The 16,999-nt window shown below is 43.7% G+C and overlaps 1 protein-coding gene and 1 non-coding gene across 3 annotated transcripts; one reads left to right on the forward strand and one right to left on the reverse strand.

Annotated features, from left to right (window-relative positions):
• The first annotated feature begins 27 nt into the window (after positions 1-27).
• Positions 28-15,853, forward strand: ZNF830 (zinc finger protein 830). 2 transcript variants are annotated; one of them, XR_006196401.1, is made up of 2 exons: positions 43-1,340; positions 15,392-15,853. XR_006196401.1 is itself a non-coding variant. In XM_042915330.1 (1 exon), exon 1 carries the CDS (start codon positions 72-74, stop codon positions 1,182-1,184), a length of 1,113 nt encoding a protein of 370 aa, XP_042771264.1. In that variant the 5' UTR covers positions 28-71; the 3' UTR covers positions 1,185-1,479. The 2 variants fall into 2 exon arrangements, 1 of the variants encoding a protein (XP_042771264.1); XM_042915330.1 differs by lacking the exon at positions 15,392-15,853 and having other exon boundaries at positions 28-1,479.
• A 435-nt stretch (positions 15,854-16,288) lies between these two features.
• Positions 16,289-16,394, reverse strand: LOC122207410. The gene has a single exon (XR_006196832.1). It is a non-coding gene; the product is annotated as a U6 spliceosomal RNA (small nuclear RNA).
• Positions 16,395-16,999: the final 605 nt, after the last annotated feature.

A 16,999-nucleotide genomic window follows, 5' to 3' on the forward strand; every position in this document is an offset into this window, starting at 1 on the left:
CAGCACAGGAAGTGACGTTACCAGGCCTCGCCCTCACGGAAGCCAGAATCACCTTGGGTCAGGGCGCCAAGATGGCGTCCTCCGCCTCCGCTCGCACTCCGGCGGGGAAGCGAGTGGTGAATCAGGACGAACTGCGGCGCTTGATGAAGGAGAAGCAGCGTCTGAGCACCAACCGGAAACGGATAGAATCTCCATTTGCGAAGTACAACCGTTTGGGGCAGCTGAGCTGTGCCCTGTGCAACACCCCGGTGAAGAGCGAGCTCCTGTGGCAGACTCACGTCCTGGGAAAGCAGCACCGGGAGAAAGTGGCCGAGCTGAAAGGCGCGAAGGAAGCCACCCAGGGTCCGTCCGCCAGCTCAGTGCCTCAGTCAGCCAAGAGGAAGGTGTCGGAGGCGGACGGTCAAGATGCCAAAAGACCCAAGGCCTCCCCGCTGCCCCAGGTACAGCCCTCCACATCCGCTTTGTCCACCAACTTTGACAAAGCAGGGAAGGAGTCCACTAGAGCGACCCTAATTAAGGTTTCAGGACTCGGTTTACTCCCTGATTATGAAGATGAGGAAGAGGAGGAGGAGGAGGAGGGAGGAGAAGGGAAAAGGGGAGACGCCGGCAAGCAGCCGCCCGATGCACAGGGCAAGGAACACTCGCTTTCCTCCTCGAGGGAGGCAACAAGTAGTATGCTGCCAAGCGGCTTCTCGGATACAAATCCTCCCAAGGCCCCTTTAATTCCTCATTCAGGGTCAATTGAGAAAGCAGAAATACATGAAAAAGTAGTGGAAAGGAGAGAAAACACAGCGGAAGCATTACCGGAAGGCTTTTTTGATGACCCTGAAATAGACGCTAGGGTTCGAAAGGTTGATGCCCCAAAGGATCAGATGGACAAAGAGTGGGACGAATTTCAAAAGGCCATGAGACAGGTCAATACCATTTCCGAAGCCATAGTTGCTGAAGAGGATGAGGAGGGACGGTTGGACCGGCAAATTGGGGAGATCGATGAGCAGATAGAATGTTACCGTCGGGTGGAAAAGCTTCGGAATCGCCAGGATGAAATTAAAAATAAGCTTAAAGAGGTTCTGACTATAAAAGAACTGCAGAAAAAGGAAGAGGAGAATGTTGACAGCGATGATGAGGGAGAACTCCAAGATTTGTTGTCTCAGGATTGGAGGGTAAAAGGGGCTTTATTATAGGGTTTCAAAGACCCAAGATTTCTACACCCTCTACAGTGGTACCAAAAGTGCTGTCTCTGGATATGATATTGGTTACTTCATGCCTAACTGGGTTGTTAAGATACAATGAACCTGTGAAGATAGCACTTTGGAAAGTTGGTGTAAAATATTTTTGAGGTAAAGTTGTTTTTGAAATTTTTCAAGTATTACATACTATATTGCCAACTTTTTACACATTTACTCAAATGTATAATTTTGAGTTAAGTCTGTAAGCTGTAACTGTTGTACATAGTTAAATATATATTTACTTAAGTAATTCTGTTTTGAAATTTATAAATTAATAGAAGTCGGGCTAGCAGAGAAGGCTTTAGGTGAAAATCAAGTGTAGTATTTGGGATGTATTTGGTTTTTTTCTTTTCTGATCCCCTAAATCAACTCAAGGGTGGAGGATGTTTTTTAATTTTAAGAACACTACTCAAACACGTAAATCAGGGCAAATCAGTTCTCTGAATTTTCTGTTTCAAAAATGTGCCAGGGGAACATGGTGAAAACATGCCAAACATGACCAGCCTCCTTAACCCAAAAGTTTCTCTTGTTTAAACCAATGATTCTTGGGTGTAGGTGCACAGGAAGATGACCCGCCAAGCTTTTGAAAAGGTGCATATGAGTGGCCTTGGAGCTTTTAAAAAATTCATGTGCCTGAGGCCTACTACTAGAGACTCAATAAACCTGGAGTGGGGCCCAGGCATTTGAATTAGTTTTGAAAGTTTCCCAGGTTATTCTAATATACACCAAAGTTGGAGAGCCATCTGGCCCTAAATCCAGAACACATATTTTTTCAGCCTGTTTTTTAAGTACCACTTTTTATTTTTTCTGAAGATGTTCTTTTTCTTAAGTAATCTCTACACCCACCATGGGGCTTGAACCCACAACCCTGAGATCAAGCATTGCATGCTCCACCAACTGAGCCACCCAGGCACCCCAAGAAATACTACCTTTTATTTATATCTCATCTAGTCTTAAATGTTATTACATCTTGTAGAAAATTAGGGTTTAGGGGCACCTGGGTGGCTTAGTCAGTTAAGCATCTGACTTTGGCTCCGATCATGATTTCACGTTTTGTGAGTTCAAGCTCAGCATCAAGCTCTCTGCTGTCAGCACAGAGCCCACTCCAGATGCTCTGTCCTCTCTCTGCACCCCACCCCCCACTGGTTCTCGTTCTCTCTCTCTCTCTCTCTCTCTCTCTCTCTCAAGAAAAAAAAAGAAAAGAAAATTATTGTTCACAGTTTCTATCTATTGCAGGAAGAGAAGTTGTTTTCTCAAGGAGTTAACAATTGGCTTGTGCCAGTCAGATTGTTTAAATCACTACTTTTCCCTTTGCAGACAGACCTATTCAAATAGGAAAAAGGATTTAGCAGTGTTCCAGAGGTAGAAGTGCATACAGCTTACTCAAATGAAAGTCAGCAATAATAATAATAGCTAAGATATATAGTTATTACAGTATAAACCAGGCATGGTTCTAAGTGCTTTACATAAAGTCAGTCTAGTTGCTCTAAAGCCCAGGTTTTATGAAGGATAGTACCAAAAGATAAGGAATGAAAAAGCCTGGCTTGAATGCTAGATGAAGGAATCTTCCTTTGGGCAACGTAGGAAAAGTGGAAGTTTTTGAGCAGAGAATTATATTTGCAAAAAAATACTATGGAAGATGATTTTGTTGCAATATATAAAATGGAACGAGGGGCACCTGGGTGGCTCAGTCGGTTAAGCTGCTCTTGATTTCGGCTCAGGTCACAATCTCACAGCTCATATGAGTTTGAGCCCCACGTGGGGCTTGGTGCTAATGGTGTGGAGCCTGCTTAGGATTTCCTTCCCTCCCTCTCTCTCTCCCTCCCGCCCCCTCCCACCCCCGCTCACACGCTCGTTCACACGCTCACTCTCGTGCTCTCTAAAAAAAAAAAAAAAAAAAATAGACTTTAAAATGGAACAAATGTGGATGGGGGAGAAAAGCTGGGAGACTACTTGGAAACTGAATTTTAAAAGCAAGGTGAGCAAGACTTGGATTAGTTACAAGACAAAAGGAATAAAATTGAAAAACTTCACAGGAAGGGCTAACATTTTAGTAACTGGATATAGAAGAAAAACAGGGATAAAGATGGAATTCAAGGATTTGGGTTTTTTTTAGCGTGGGTGACTAAAGGCAATCTAACACTTACTGAAAATGTTAACTATTTTGCTGTCTTTGCCAGAAAGTGTTTTCTTGAGCTGTCAGCTGGTAATAGCAACTTCGATTTGATAACGGCATGCCTGCCTTAAATGAATAAAACCACAGGTACTCACAGTTTTCTATCATCCATCACTTTATTATTTTAGAATGAGGTAATACTAAGGTGGGCTTGAGTAGAAGGTCCTGTTCTATGTTGGCTTAAGAGGCTAGGCTGATGATTTAGTAGAGCACTGTCCATTTAAAAATACGGTGTAGTGGGGCACCTGGGTGGCTCAGTTGGTTGAGTGCCTGACTGCAGCTCAGGTCATGATCTCAGTTTGTGGGTTCGAGCCCCACATTGGCCTCTGTGCTGACAGCTCAGAGCCTGGAGCCTGTTTCAGATTCTGTGTCTCGCTCTCTCTCTGCCCCTCCCCTGCTCACACCCTGTCTCTCTCTGTTCTCAAAAATGAATAAATGTTTAAAAAAAAATTTGTTTTAATACGATATAGGGGTGGTTGGGTGGCTCAGTCGGTTAAGGATCCAACTCTTGGTTTCGGCTCAGGTCACAATCTCACGGTTTTGTGAGTTCACGCCCCACATCTGGATATTCTCTTTCTCTCTCTCTCTCTCCCCCCCTCTCTCTCCCTCTCCCTCCCCCTCCCCCCCCTTCCCACTCGCATTGTCTCTGTCTCTAAATAAATAAATAGAACTTTTAAAAAATAAAAATAAGATGTAAGCCACATATATATTTTACATTGCTTAGGAGCCACATGAAAGTAAAAAGAAATGTGAAATTAGTATCAATGTATTTTGTTTTATACACTATACCCAAAACATTCACTTTTCAATATATAGTCAATATTTAAATACCATGAATGAAATAGTTTACCATTGGGGGTTCTACATTTCTGAAACCTGGCACATCTCAGTTTGGACTGGCTCCATTTCAAGTGTGAGCCATATGTGATGGATGGCTACAATAAAGGACAGTACATACTTAAAGGTGTGCAGGTAGAAAAATAAAACATGCACAGGAGGTAGCAAGCAGACCAGTATAGAGCAGAATGTTCATTTCAGACAACAGTGGAAGCTATGATTGGAAAGCTAGATTATGAACTGTTGTGGAAGGTCTTTAATGCCATGCTCTAAGGAGTTGGAACTTTCTCTAAGTTAACAATTGAGTATCCTTGAGGTTGTTGAGGCCTTAACTGTAACACAGTTAAAGAGTGCTAGGTATAGGGGCGCCTGGGTAGCTCAGTCAGTTAAGCGTTTGACATTGGCTCAGGTCATGATCTCACAGCTTGTGGGTTCCAGCCCCGAGTCAGGCTCTGCGCTGACAGCTCAGAGCCTGGAGCCTGCTTCAGATTCTGTCTTCCTCTCTCTCTGCCCCTCCCCTGCTTCTGCTCACTCGCGTGCTCTCTCTTTCTCTCTCTCTCTCTCTCTCTCTCTCTCTCTCTCTCTCAAACCTAATGAAATATTTTTTTAATTAAAAAAAAAAAAGTGCTAGGTATATGTTACTACACATGTAAATAGCATTGGGTGTTCAAGAGGGACAGAAGCTCTCAAAATCTCCGAATGCTCTGCATCCCAGAGAATGAGTGGTGGGGCCCTGAACAAAATCAAGGGAATCCTTGTTGGGTCTGAGATCAATGTAAATAGCTATAGGGGTTAGTGGATCCTTTCAGATCCTCCACACGTTGGAGAGCTCCTTTATGCCTCTCTGAACTGGGTCAAAGAGGTTCTGGCATTAGACTGTAAATCCACTGAAGTTCCCAAATTGTAAGACTTAGTCCCACGAATTTCTTCCAGTCACTGTTCTCTTTTTTAGAGAACCTCCTAATTTAGCCAACAGTATATCAGAGTTACTGTAAATGCTACAGAGGTAATCCTCTTCACCAATTCACTTACCAATTTACTGTAGTTCCCCTGGGTTGAGGGGGAAAAAAGCTGATTTAATTAGCTTTCAAGTGTAAATTTGCCCAGTGCCTTACAACTTTCCAAATGCTTTCACATTTGTATTTCACATAATGATGAAAGTAATGACTACACACAAGGAAACAAGAGGCTGTGGAATGAGAATTCCAGAAAAAAAATAATTTAGGCCTAAAACCTTTAGTAGTAACTCACTAGATTCCTATGGAACAATAGGAAGAACAGAGGAATTGGCAAGAGAACAGAAGACCGAGGTTCGAGTTCCCACTCTACATTTTAATGGTTAGTAATCTTGGGCAAGTCACATCTCTAAACCTTAGTACACCCTACATCAAATGATGATATATCATTTACAGGTCAAATGACGATGCATCATTTACAGGTCAAATGACGCATGCATATGACAGGGATTTATAAATTGAAGTGCAATAAGTGTCTGGTCCCCCACCTACAATGGTTGTATTTCATGAAGTTTTGACTTCATAAGAGTGGGAAAGCAATACACATTCTGTAGAAACTGCTTCAAATTGTGAACTGTGGGCCACCTGGGTGGCTCAGCTGAGCACCCGACTCTTGATTTCAGCTCAGATCACAATCCCAGGGTCATGGGATTGAGCCCTGCATCAGGCTCTGTGCTGAATGTGGAGCCTGTTTAAGATTCTCCCTCTCTCTTCCTGTGCCCTGCTCACACACTCTCTCTAAGAAAAGAAAAGAAAAAAAATTTGTTTTGAATTGTGATTTGAATCTTCTCCTGGGCCAGTGATAGGGAGTATGATATTGTCGTGATACTGGGCATGAGCAGTGAGCCACAGCTACCAGTGAGCCACATGATCACGGGTGTAAACAACCAATACTCTGACAGCCATTCTGTACTCCTACAACTATTCTGTCCTTCACTTTGAAGTATTCAATAAATTATATGGGATGTTCAACACTTTAGTATAAAATAGGCTTTGTGTTAGATTTTGCTCAACTGTAAGCCCATGTAAGTGTTCAGATCACATTTAAGGTAGGCTAGGCTAAACTATGATGTTCGGTAGGTTGGCTGTGTTAAATCCATTTTCAACTTACAGTATTTTCTTTTTCTTTTTTTTTTAATGTTTATTTTTGAGAGAGAGAGAGAGAGGCCGAGCATGAGAGGGGGAGAGGCAAAGAGGGAGGGAGACAGAATCAGAAGTAGGCTCCAAGCTGTCAGCACAGAGCCCAAAGTGGGGCTCAGACTCACAAACCATGAGATCATGACCTGAGCCAAAGTCGGGCACTTAACCGACTAAGCCACCCAGGCGCCCCTCCACTTACAGTTATTTTCAACTTATGATGTCTTTATTGGGACTTACCATGGAGTTACGTCCTAATAAACCCATCCTAAGTTAAGGAAGATGGACTGGTCTTACCCTGTCCCATGCTAACTTCATTTTAGGCTAATAATTTAGTGCCCCTTAATTTCCTCTCTGAAACTGAGGTAATTAGAGTAATGATTTACTTGAGATTTCTTTTAACTCCAGATGTTTAATTTTGCCATGAGACAAGTGTCATCTCACCTTTTAAACATTTTTTTTTTTCAACTTTTTTTTTTTATTTATTTTTGGGACAGAGAGAGACAGAGCATGAACGGGGGAGGGGCAGAGAGAGAGGGAGACACAGAATCGGAAACAGGCTCCAGGCTCCGAGCCATCAGCCCAGAGCCTGACGCGGGGCTCGAACTCACGGACCGCGAGATCGTGACCTGGCTGAAGTCGGACGCTTAACCGACTGCGCCACCCAGGCGCCCGCACCTTTTAAACATTTTTAAAGTCATTCAATTGATCATCTGGAGACAGATGGCTAAACTACTGTTGCTTTTACTTACAAGATTTGCCCAGCATAGTCCTGTTTGTCTTGGCATAATATGAATAGTGCCCCCCACCCACCCTTCACCCTCAATGCTGTCCTTTTCTGGAGGTATATATACTCACCTAAAATTTTTATAAGAAGAAAAACCACTTTCTAATGAACATGGAATAGATGATCTCAATGGAAATAGCATGTTTCATTAACAGGAAATTGGCATGGGCGCCTGGGTGGCTCAGCAGTTAAACGTCCGACTTCGGCTCAGGTCATGATCTCACGGTCCATGGGTTCGAGCCTGGCATGGGGCTCTGTGCTGACAGCTCAGAGCCTGGAGCCTGCTTTGGATTCTGTGTCTCCTTCTCTCTCTGCCCCTCCCCCGCTCCCACTCTGTCTTTCTCTGTCTCTCAAAAATAAATAAACATTTAAAAAAATTGAATTTAGGTCGAGTCACTGTCACTTAAAACCCTTCATTACATGCTTCCATTACACTTGGGGGAAAACAGCCCGGGCCCTTATTAAGCTCAAATGGTGCTCAGCTTTGCTGATTCGAATGTCTACTGCCCATGAACTAATGACGGGCCACAAGCCCCACTAAAGGGCGGTGGAAAGGGCAGGAGAGCATAACTGCTCTATGTCGAAATCAACTCATTCAATAGTGGGCTGGCATGGGCATGTCTTTTTAATTATCTGGAGAAATTACAAGTCAAGGTTGTTTTTGTTTTTAGTGAAATCTCAAAAACATCTTGTAGGCTAAAGGTAATCCATAGTATCTCACTCTGCGACCTGTCTTTTAACTTCATTTGCTACACTCTCCCGCCTTTATTCTCCACGCCCCCATTCTCGCTGGCTAACTTTCTATTCCTCAGACATGCCATTTTAGGACCTCCTCCTCACAGGACCCTCTGCTTAGAACCTGACTTCAAATAGCATGGCAATCTTATTCTGTTCTCAGCCCTGATGTTTCTTTCTCAGATGATATAAATAGCCATCTCTCCACCTCTTGTTATATCATTCTATGGGTTCATTAAATTTATCATTATCTTGAATTAGCTTATTTATTTGCACATGAATTAGGTCTCTCCCCAACCAGAATGTAAACTCCACAAGGGCAGGGGACTCATCTGTTTTGCCCACAACTTAATGCCAAGCAATCATAGAGTTCAATAAATATCCACTGAATGAATAACACCCACATAGCAGGAAGTTGCTTGGAAACGTGGTGAGAAGACCAAGCTAACTCATGGAAGCCAGAACCAGAACAAAAGTCAATTCAGAGGCCTAAAGGGCTGAGAAATCTTTTCCTACCTTGTGTGTCCCTTGTCTGGCACAAGAAGTCATTACCCACTCTGAGAGCAGCCATACAAGACGTATCCACAAGAGCCTCTGGAGTGCAATGGGCCACCCCCGCATTTAGCAGCTAATGAGAATTCCTCATGGCACCAAATAAGCAAAGAGGGATGTCCAGAGATGTCCATATGTCAGCGGGAGCTAGTGGGCAGCCCTCTTTGCCTAGAGGCCTCTTAAGTGGAGGAAAGGAGGAGTAAAGTGATTCTGTAGCAGAGTGCGATCAAAAAGTCAGCAAGGACACATTGCTTCCCAGCTGCTCTCAGCCCTCGGTGCTCTTGTCTGCCACCGCCATTTCATTTGGCTCCCTCCTCCTGTCACTTGGCAGTCAAAGCTATTTCAGGGTGAGTCTGCACTCAGCCATCCTTCATTAAAATCACCCCCAGTCTCTCAGAGGAGAAAAGGAGTTCCATCTGGCTAGACCTCCCTTTTGCTAACGGCATTTGGCCAGCTTCACATGCACTTGGGAGCCAGCCGTCACCTTTAGGGGAGCACAGAGGACCACACTGGTGGGGTGGTTGATGGTGGGGGTTATTGCTGTTTTCGTTGTGTGCGTGTCTGCCGAATGTGGTTATAACAGAGTGTCGACCAAGCCAGGTTGTCAGGTTATTATTAATAATAGCTACCGTTTACTGGATTCCTACCATGTGTCTGGCTCTATGCTAGGGTTTGACATACACTATCTCTAATCCTCTCAACATCCCTGTAAGTATGTAATATCTTCATTTTACAAATGAGATTGATGCTCAGAAGTGAAGGAACTTGCTCAGGGCAACAATCCCAAAGTCCTCACTATTACCCTGCATCATTATTTAACATCACCTTACATTTACATAGTGAGCATATCTTTTATTCACTGCCTTCACATCAGTTTTCTTCAAGTCTCAATGCCCCCCGGAGGTAAAACAACTGCTATCGCCTCCATTTTAGACATCTAATGACTTGTCCAAGGTCACTCAGCAATTGCTAAAGTAACATTAGATGTAACTTGATTCCCTCTACTATTTAATAGAGAAATGCGGAAAAGGGGAGAAGATCCCCCAAAATAGCAAGAATTAAGACTAGGGAAGTTTGCTATCAACATTAAGAGATAGCGCCGTTCAGAGACCTTGGCTGGGTTGGAAGCTATATTTTTTGAAGTTGTTAACAGACTGTCCACACTGCCCCACCCTCCTCCATTTCACCAGCAATAAATTTTACCCTTTTTTTAAATCTTTTATTTACTTTTGAGAGAAAGAGAGCACAAGCAGGAAAGAGACAGAAAAGGGAGAACAGAGAATTTAAAAGCAGGCTCCCCGCTTACAGCTGTGAGCCCAATGCAGGGCTCGAACTCACGAACCTTGAAATCATGACCTCAGCCGGAAGTTGAATGCTCAACCAACTGAACCACCCAGGCGCCCCAGTAAATGTTACTCTTTAGTGGTCTCTGATGGGAGCAAGAATAATGACTTCAGTTCCCAGACATTTCAACTAGGAAATAACAGAGCATGCCCTGTGGTCCACCACTTTTTAACTACGCGACCTTGGGTAAGTGATCTCACCCTTCGTTTCCACGACTACAGGGAGAGTAACAGTTCCTACCTCCTAGAATTACTGAGAGGATTAAGTGAATTTCAAGGCATATACATGCTTTTACATATAGCTTTTTTTATTTTTTATTTTTTTTTATTTTAAAATGTAAAAGCATTTTACATAATGCTTTTGAATAAATGAGTGAAGACATGACCCTTAGATTCAAGAAAACTACAAGCTGGTTGTATTGTAAATAGTATAAGAAATTGAGCAGGACCAAGGCTTCTCGGTGGCTCAGCTGGTCAAACGCCCAACTCTTGGTTTCGGCTCAGGTCATGATCTCACATTTCGTGAGTTCGAGCCCCGCAGCAGATTCTGCGCTGACAGCGCAGAGCCTGCCTGGGATTCTCTCTCTCCCTCTCTGCCTCTCCTCCGCGCTCTCTCTCTCTCTCTCTCAAAATAAATAAACAAAAAATTTTTTTAAGAAAAAAATTGAGCAGTATCCAATTATTTATTAAACTACTGGTATAGGCAGTAGAAAGAGAGCTAATCAAAAGTGTTCAGTCTGACTCTTCCCACTGACTAGTTATGTGTTATTTATCTAGTCAGTTTGCTCTCCAAGCCTTAGTTTTACCATCTCTGGGTATTATGCTATCTGGGTACTCCCTAAGACCCCTCCCACATCTGTCTATCACTGTGATATTGTGATTCAAAATAAGAGATACATATTTTGGGGCACCTGGATGGCTCAGTTGGTTAAGCATCCGACTTCAGCTCAGGTCATGATCTCTCGGTCTGTGAGTTTGAGCCCCACGTCAGGCTCTGTGCTGACAGCTCAGAGTCTGGAGCCTGCTTCGGATCCTGCGTCTCCCTCTCTCTCTGCCCCACCTCTGCTCGTGCTCTGTCTCTCTTTGTCTTTCAAAATTGAATAAATGCTAAAAAAAATTTAAAAAGAGACATATATTTTGGCCTTTGTCCCCATTTCTGGCATAGATCTCCTAAAACCCTTGGAATTTCCTAAGTGATTAGGGTGGTAAGAGTGACAAAGGGGTCATTTGTTACTCAAAACAAGCCCCTTTCAAGCACCTCAGAGTTCATGATAATCAGGTGACTTCTGGGCAGCCCCTAAGGTTATGTGCTGCTTGCCAGGGGAAACAAGCTTACAATTAGAAAGTTAAACTTTCAGCACCCCTCCCCCATCTCTGGGAAGGGAGAGGGGGCTAGAGATTCAGTTGGATCACCGACTGCCAATGATTTAATCAATTGTGTCTCTGTGAGGAAACCTCTGTCAAACCCCGAAAGGATGGAGTTTGAGAGTTTCCAGGTCGGTGAATATGTGGACATACCAGGAGGGTGGCGTGGCCAGAGAGGGCTCTGTACTCCTCCTCGCACACCTTGCCCTACGCATCTCTTTCACCTGGCTGGCCCTGAGTTACGTCCTTTTATTTCTCTCTTTATTTTAACGTTTATTTATTTATTTTTAGGAGCGAGAGAGAGCGAGAGATAAAGTGAAAGTGGGGGAGGGGCAGAGAGAGAGGGAGAGGGAGAGAGAGAATCACAAGCGGACTGCACACTGCCAGCAAGAAACCCCATATGGGGCTCGAACCCACAAACCATGAGATCACGACCTGAGCTGAGGTCAGACGCTTAAGCGACTGAGTCACCCAGGCGCCCCGGATTACATCCTTTTATAATAAACGGATAATCCAGGAAGTAAACTTTTCCTGAGTTGCTCCACCACATTTATCAAACCCACAGAGGGGGGTCTGGGAAGCTCTGACTTGCAGGTGGTCAGTCGGAAGCCTGGGTGACAACTTGGCCTTGGGACTGGCATCTGAAGTGGGGGCAGGGAGCAGTCTCGTGGGACTGAGCCCTTAACCGAAACCCTTTCATTGCTGGATGTAGAAAACCCATGTCTGGTGTTACAAGTGAAGTAGTCTTCAGAGTATCGTCTGTAATGCAAGTGGAAGCAATTGGGGTTTTTTTCTTTACTATCACCAACACCAAGACCGAAGCTGAAGGCGGGAGAGGGAGAGCACAGCGGGTTGCACGGTCAGAAGGTTCAGTAAGAGGGCATGGGTGGAAGCTCCCAGAAGAGAGAAGAGGGGTAGGCCCTCTCCTGATGTAAAGGGAATGGCATGAGACACGAGAGAGGAAGGAAGCGTTCGACCTGATCTTCAAGCTGTACCATCATACCCAAACTGGAAAATCAACGGGCACCAAGGCCACCTCTCAGCCAGCCTAGAATCCACTGGAGGAGATAGAACTTAGGTTTGTTTCCCAGATAGGCATATCTCTTTATAAATTTCTCTCTTGAAAATTATTAACTTGCCTCCTAAAAATCGTGACTAGAAAACCCACCCCTGAAGTTTAGGGAAGGCGTAGCAACTTTGAGGCCCCTCACTCTGTATCTGTGACCTCAACTGTCAGGATCGAACGTCCTAAACCCTGCCCCGTCTCTGTCATGGTCAGCTATTCCCTGGAGGCACACGAGACACTTGACTCCACTGGTCTCTGTCCTACCTCAACCTGGCAGCTACTGCACAAAGCTATCCCAAGGAGAGGCCAAGAAACCCCGCTGGTTAAGAACCAACCGCCACAGCCTTTATTGAAAATAAAAAGCCATGGGCTGATGTGAATTATTACATCTTCCCACAGCTGTTCCCTTTTAAATATTTATCCTGGCAAACACCATCACCGTTTTTTACAACTTATTTTAATTGTGTGACTATTAAGCAAACCAAACCGTAAAATTGGCTCTCAGTGCTGAGATTTATGTGATTCATAGACCAGAGCTTATTAAAAAAGGGAATCTACTGAGTGTAAACTAGCTTCACGAGTGCCCCACACTGTCTCTCGGAAGGTGCGAGGCCTTTTCCCTACTCCTGCCTGTGACTGCCAAGCTTCCATAGTGAGTAGCGTAAAAAATGAACAGAATCAATGATTTTTTTTTTCTCCTTAACAATCCTAATGAGCTTAAACTGGAAGTCAGGGATGTTACAGTTGTTTTGTTTTAAATTTTTTTTTTTTTTTTTTTTTTTTGAGAGACAGAGCACAAGCAGGGGAGGTGCAGAGAGAAAGAGAGACACAGAACCTGAAGTAGGCTCCTGGTTCCGAGCTGTCAGCATAGAGCCGATGCAGGGCTCGAACCCACAAACTGTGAGATCATGACCCGAGCTGAAGTCAGATGTTTAACCAACTGATCCACCAAGGTGCCCCATGTTACAGTCTTAAAAGGGGGCGGCAGAAGCTCTGGGAGACTCAGCAACAGAATCGGTGCCCTGGAGGGTTTGGCAGCAACATCCAAGGGGAGGATTTAATCATGTGGACTTTGAATAACTAGGAACAGGTAGGAGGTACCCTGGTTATTTGTCACCAAGGTCATTTTTGGTTTGGATCATGGAATTGCTTTAGGACTTCAATAAAAGCGCTCCCTTGAAAAATGCACTTACAGGGGCGCCTGGATGGCTCAGACTCTGACTCTTGATTTCTGCTCTAGGTCATGATCTCATAGTTTGTGAGTTCGAGCCCCTCATTAGGCTACATGCTCACAGCGCAGAGAGTGCTTGGGATTCTGTCTCCCAGCTTGCTATCTTTCTCTCAATAATACATAAAAAGAAAAATGCACTTACAAAAATTTACATGAATACTTGGTTACTCTTTCACTGTTACCACCCAAGCTGCCTTCATCTTCCCCTGTATTTTTACGGTAGCCAACTAACTCATCTCTCAGTTTCTCCACACAGCAGCCAGAATGATAGCAATCCTGGTAAACCTAAGTCAGATCATGTTACTTCTCTGCTTAATACAATCCACTGGCTTCCCATTTTACCTGCAGTAAAAGGCACCAGATCTATAGGATCTGTCTCCGGATACCCTGCTGACCTTGTCTCCAGCTCCTCAACCTTAACTCCTGCTGCTGTTTGCACGCCCATCTCCTTGCTGATCTCATAACCTGACTGACACATCCTGGCCTCTGGGCCTTAACTGCTATTCCCTGTACCCTAGACTACCACGTGGCTCTCATTCATCCCTTCCTGTCTTTACTCAGTTGTCGCTTTGGGGGTGAGGCCTTCCTGACCACTGTGGGTTTTTTTTTTTAGTTTATTTATTTATTTTGAGAGAAAGGACGAGCTGGGGGGTGGGGGGCGGCAGAGAGAGGGAGAGAATCCCCAAGCAGTCTCTGCACTGTCAGTGCAGAGCCCGATGCAGGGCTCAAACTCACAGATTGTGAGATCATGACCTGAGTCATCAAGAGTCAGAAGCTTAACTGACTGAGCCACTCAGGTGCTGCTTGACCACTGTGTTTAAAACTGCACCCCCATCCCCGCCTTGCCTGGCACCTCCTATCCTCCTCCTCTGCTTTCTTTTTCTCCAGAGCACTCAACGTCACCTTACATACTATGCATTTTATTTATTATTTATTTTCTACCTCCCCCTTTTTGTTTCACTGCTGTATTCCACTTCCTGGAATAGTCCCGAACACAGAATAGGCATTCGATACCTGCCTGATTGATTCCGCTTCACAGTGGGATGGATGCATCCAGGCTGGGGAGTGGAGGGGAATGTACATTTAGTGAAATACTTCTAAGTGCAGTTTGCAAGTTAATATAAATCCTATCACTTAACTGTCACACACAATCCTAGAAGGTATTTTTAGCCCCATTTCACCATGAAAACTGAAGCCCAGAGAAGTTAAGAAAATAGTTACACAGCATAGTTCAAACCTAAATTTGTTATTCCAAAGCCCTGCTATTTCCACTACACGTTACTTCACCCTCCTTGGTAACAGTTCCCACTTCTCTAATGAAATGCAACTGCCAGCTTTCACACCTAGTTCTGTTTTATACTGGGGGACAGGGGAATGGAGGGTGAATCAAAGAGATTAGGGGTTCCTTGGAGCTGTATTCAAGCAAAACAAACATTAAGAGCCTGAGTCTTTTTGCACATTTACATCAAACATTGCCAAAGATACAATGTAGTAAACATTCTTCTGAGGGAGCTGATCAATTTCAGAGTTTCAAGTCCTTGCATTCACTCATGGGTTTCATTAATGTATTTATAAATATTTGCTGAGTGCCTACTATGTGCCCAGTACTATTCTCCACATTGACGATAAAAAGACACATAAGGCACAGATGTCACCCTCCACAAACACTGAAGTCCAGGGCAGTGCTGTCCAACAGAAGTATCAAGTGAGTGGAGTATGCAGTTTTACATTTTCTAGTCACATTTTCAAAAGAGTGAAACAGTTGAGATTAATTTTAATATATTTTTATTTAACTAACCCAACTTATCCAAAAGATTACTTTAACATGGAATCAAATAGATAATTGATGAGATATCTTACAGTCCTTTCTTGTTTGGCAACACATCTTTGAAATCAGTGTGTATTTTACGCTTACAGCACGTCTCGATTTGGACTGGCCATGCTTCAAGAGCCTGATAGCCACATGTGGCTAGCAATGACAGCAGCCAACAGCACAGGGCCTGGGAAAAAGGTATAGTCAAGGGGATTCTCAAAACAATGTAGTAAATGCAGTGATAGAAATCAGGATTCCTCAACTGCCCGTTAAAATTTGAGCCTCCAGTGACCTTCCAACCCCCAAAACCATGCTCATTCTGCAGCACACTAAAGACTGCCCCACTCCAAACAGTGGGATTGTGGTTGTCCTCAACCAATCAAATATGTCCAAACAAAACTCATCCTTTTACCCCAAATACCTACTTCTCCCTGTTCATTTTGTATCTTAGTTGATGGCACCATTATCTCCTGCTCACTCAAGTCATTCTCATTTCATCTTTAGGTAAATGAGCATTGTATCCAAGTATTTATTTATCCAATCCAAGTATTTATTTTAGGGGCGTCTGGCTGGCTCAGCCAGTAGAGCATGCAGCTCTGGATCTCAGGGTTGTGAGCTCCAGCCCCACATCGGGTGTAGAGATTATGTAAAAGTAAAATCTTCAAAAAAAATTTTTTTAATAAAAAGTAAAATCCGAATATTTATTTTTTTAAAAAATGCCTGTTCCTCTCCATCCCAACTAACTTAGCACTTTCAGGCCACTTTCTCACATGGGTCACTACCAGAAATGTTTTGGTTTTTTTTCCCAGCTTTATTGAGATGTAATTCACATACATTACTACAGAAGTTTAAGGTGTACACAGCATAATGGTTTGACCTATATATTATGAAATGAATGCGAAACTTACAAAACTTACCCAGTAAGTTTGGGTAGCATCCACCATCATATACATAAAATAAAAAGAAAAAAGGGAAAAAAAGAGAAAAAATTGTCTTTCTTTAATAATATGGAACTCTTTATGAATTTGTGTGTCATCCTTGTGCAGGGGCCATGCTAATCTTCTCTGTATGTTCCCATTTTAGTCTACGTGCTGCCTCAGCAAGCACCAAGAACCTTTCATTTCTTCCCTTGCCTCAGTCTCTCCCTGACCCAGCCTCAAAAGTAGTTTACTATTCCCTAAGGCCCTTTATGGTTGCCCATCCCCTACACAGTAAAAGTCAAGCTCTTTTGCACAGAGCACAGAATTCCCTCCAGAATCTGATTTTAGTTTGCCTAATACTGCCCGATTGTTTGCTGTTCCTAGACCCTGAACAAGTTCGCTTAGGTTCTCTGAGCCTGCTGCTCTTTTGTAAAACTAGCCATCCTAATCCCTCAAAAAGTTGACCTGAGGTTTAAGCAACACAAGGGATTACTCTCCCCAACACTCCTTTACACTTTTAATGTGTGTCCACGTATCTAGTGCTTTTCAACTCAATAGTATTTATTGAATACAACGTGCTAGGGATTGTGCAGGACACAAGACACAGGGAATATAGAAAAATAAATTGAAAAAAAAAAAAGGTTGAATGACGCATTCCTTTGCCTTCCCCAAGCTCATTGCAAAACAGTTTCTCAACCATTCGATTTAAGGACTGGAGCATCTCTAACATTATGAACGCATCGGGGCGGGGGGGGGGGGGGGGATCCTCTGAAGGTCAGGCCAGGGTGCGAC

This window comes from Panthera leo, chromosome E1 (genome assembly GCF_018350215.1).
Source record: "Panthera leo isolate Ple1 chromosome E1, P.leo_Ple1_pat1.1, whole genome shotgun sequence".
NCBI lineage: Eukaryota > Metazoa > Chordata > Mammalia > Carnivora > Felidae > Panthera > Panthera leo.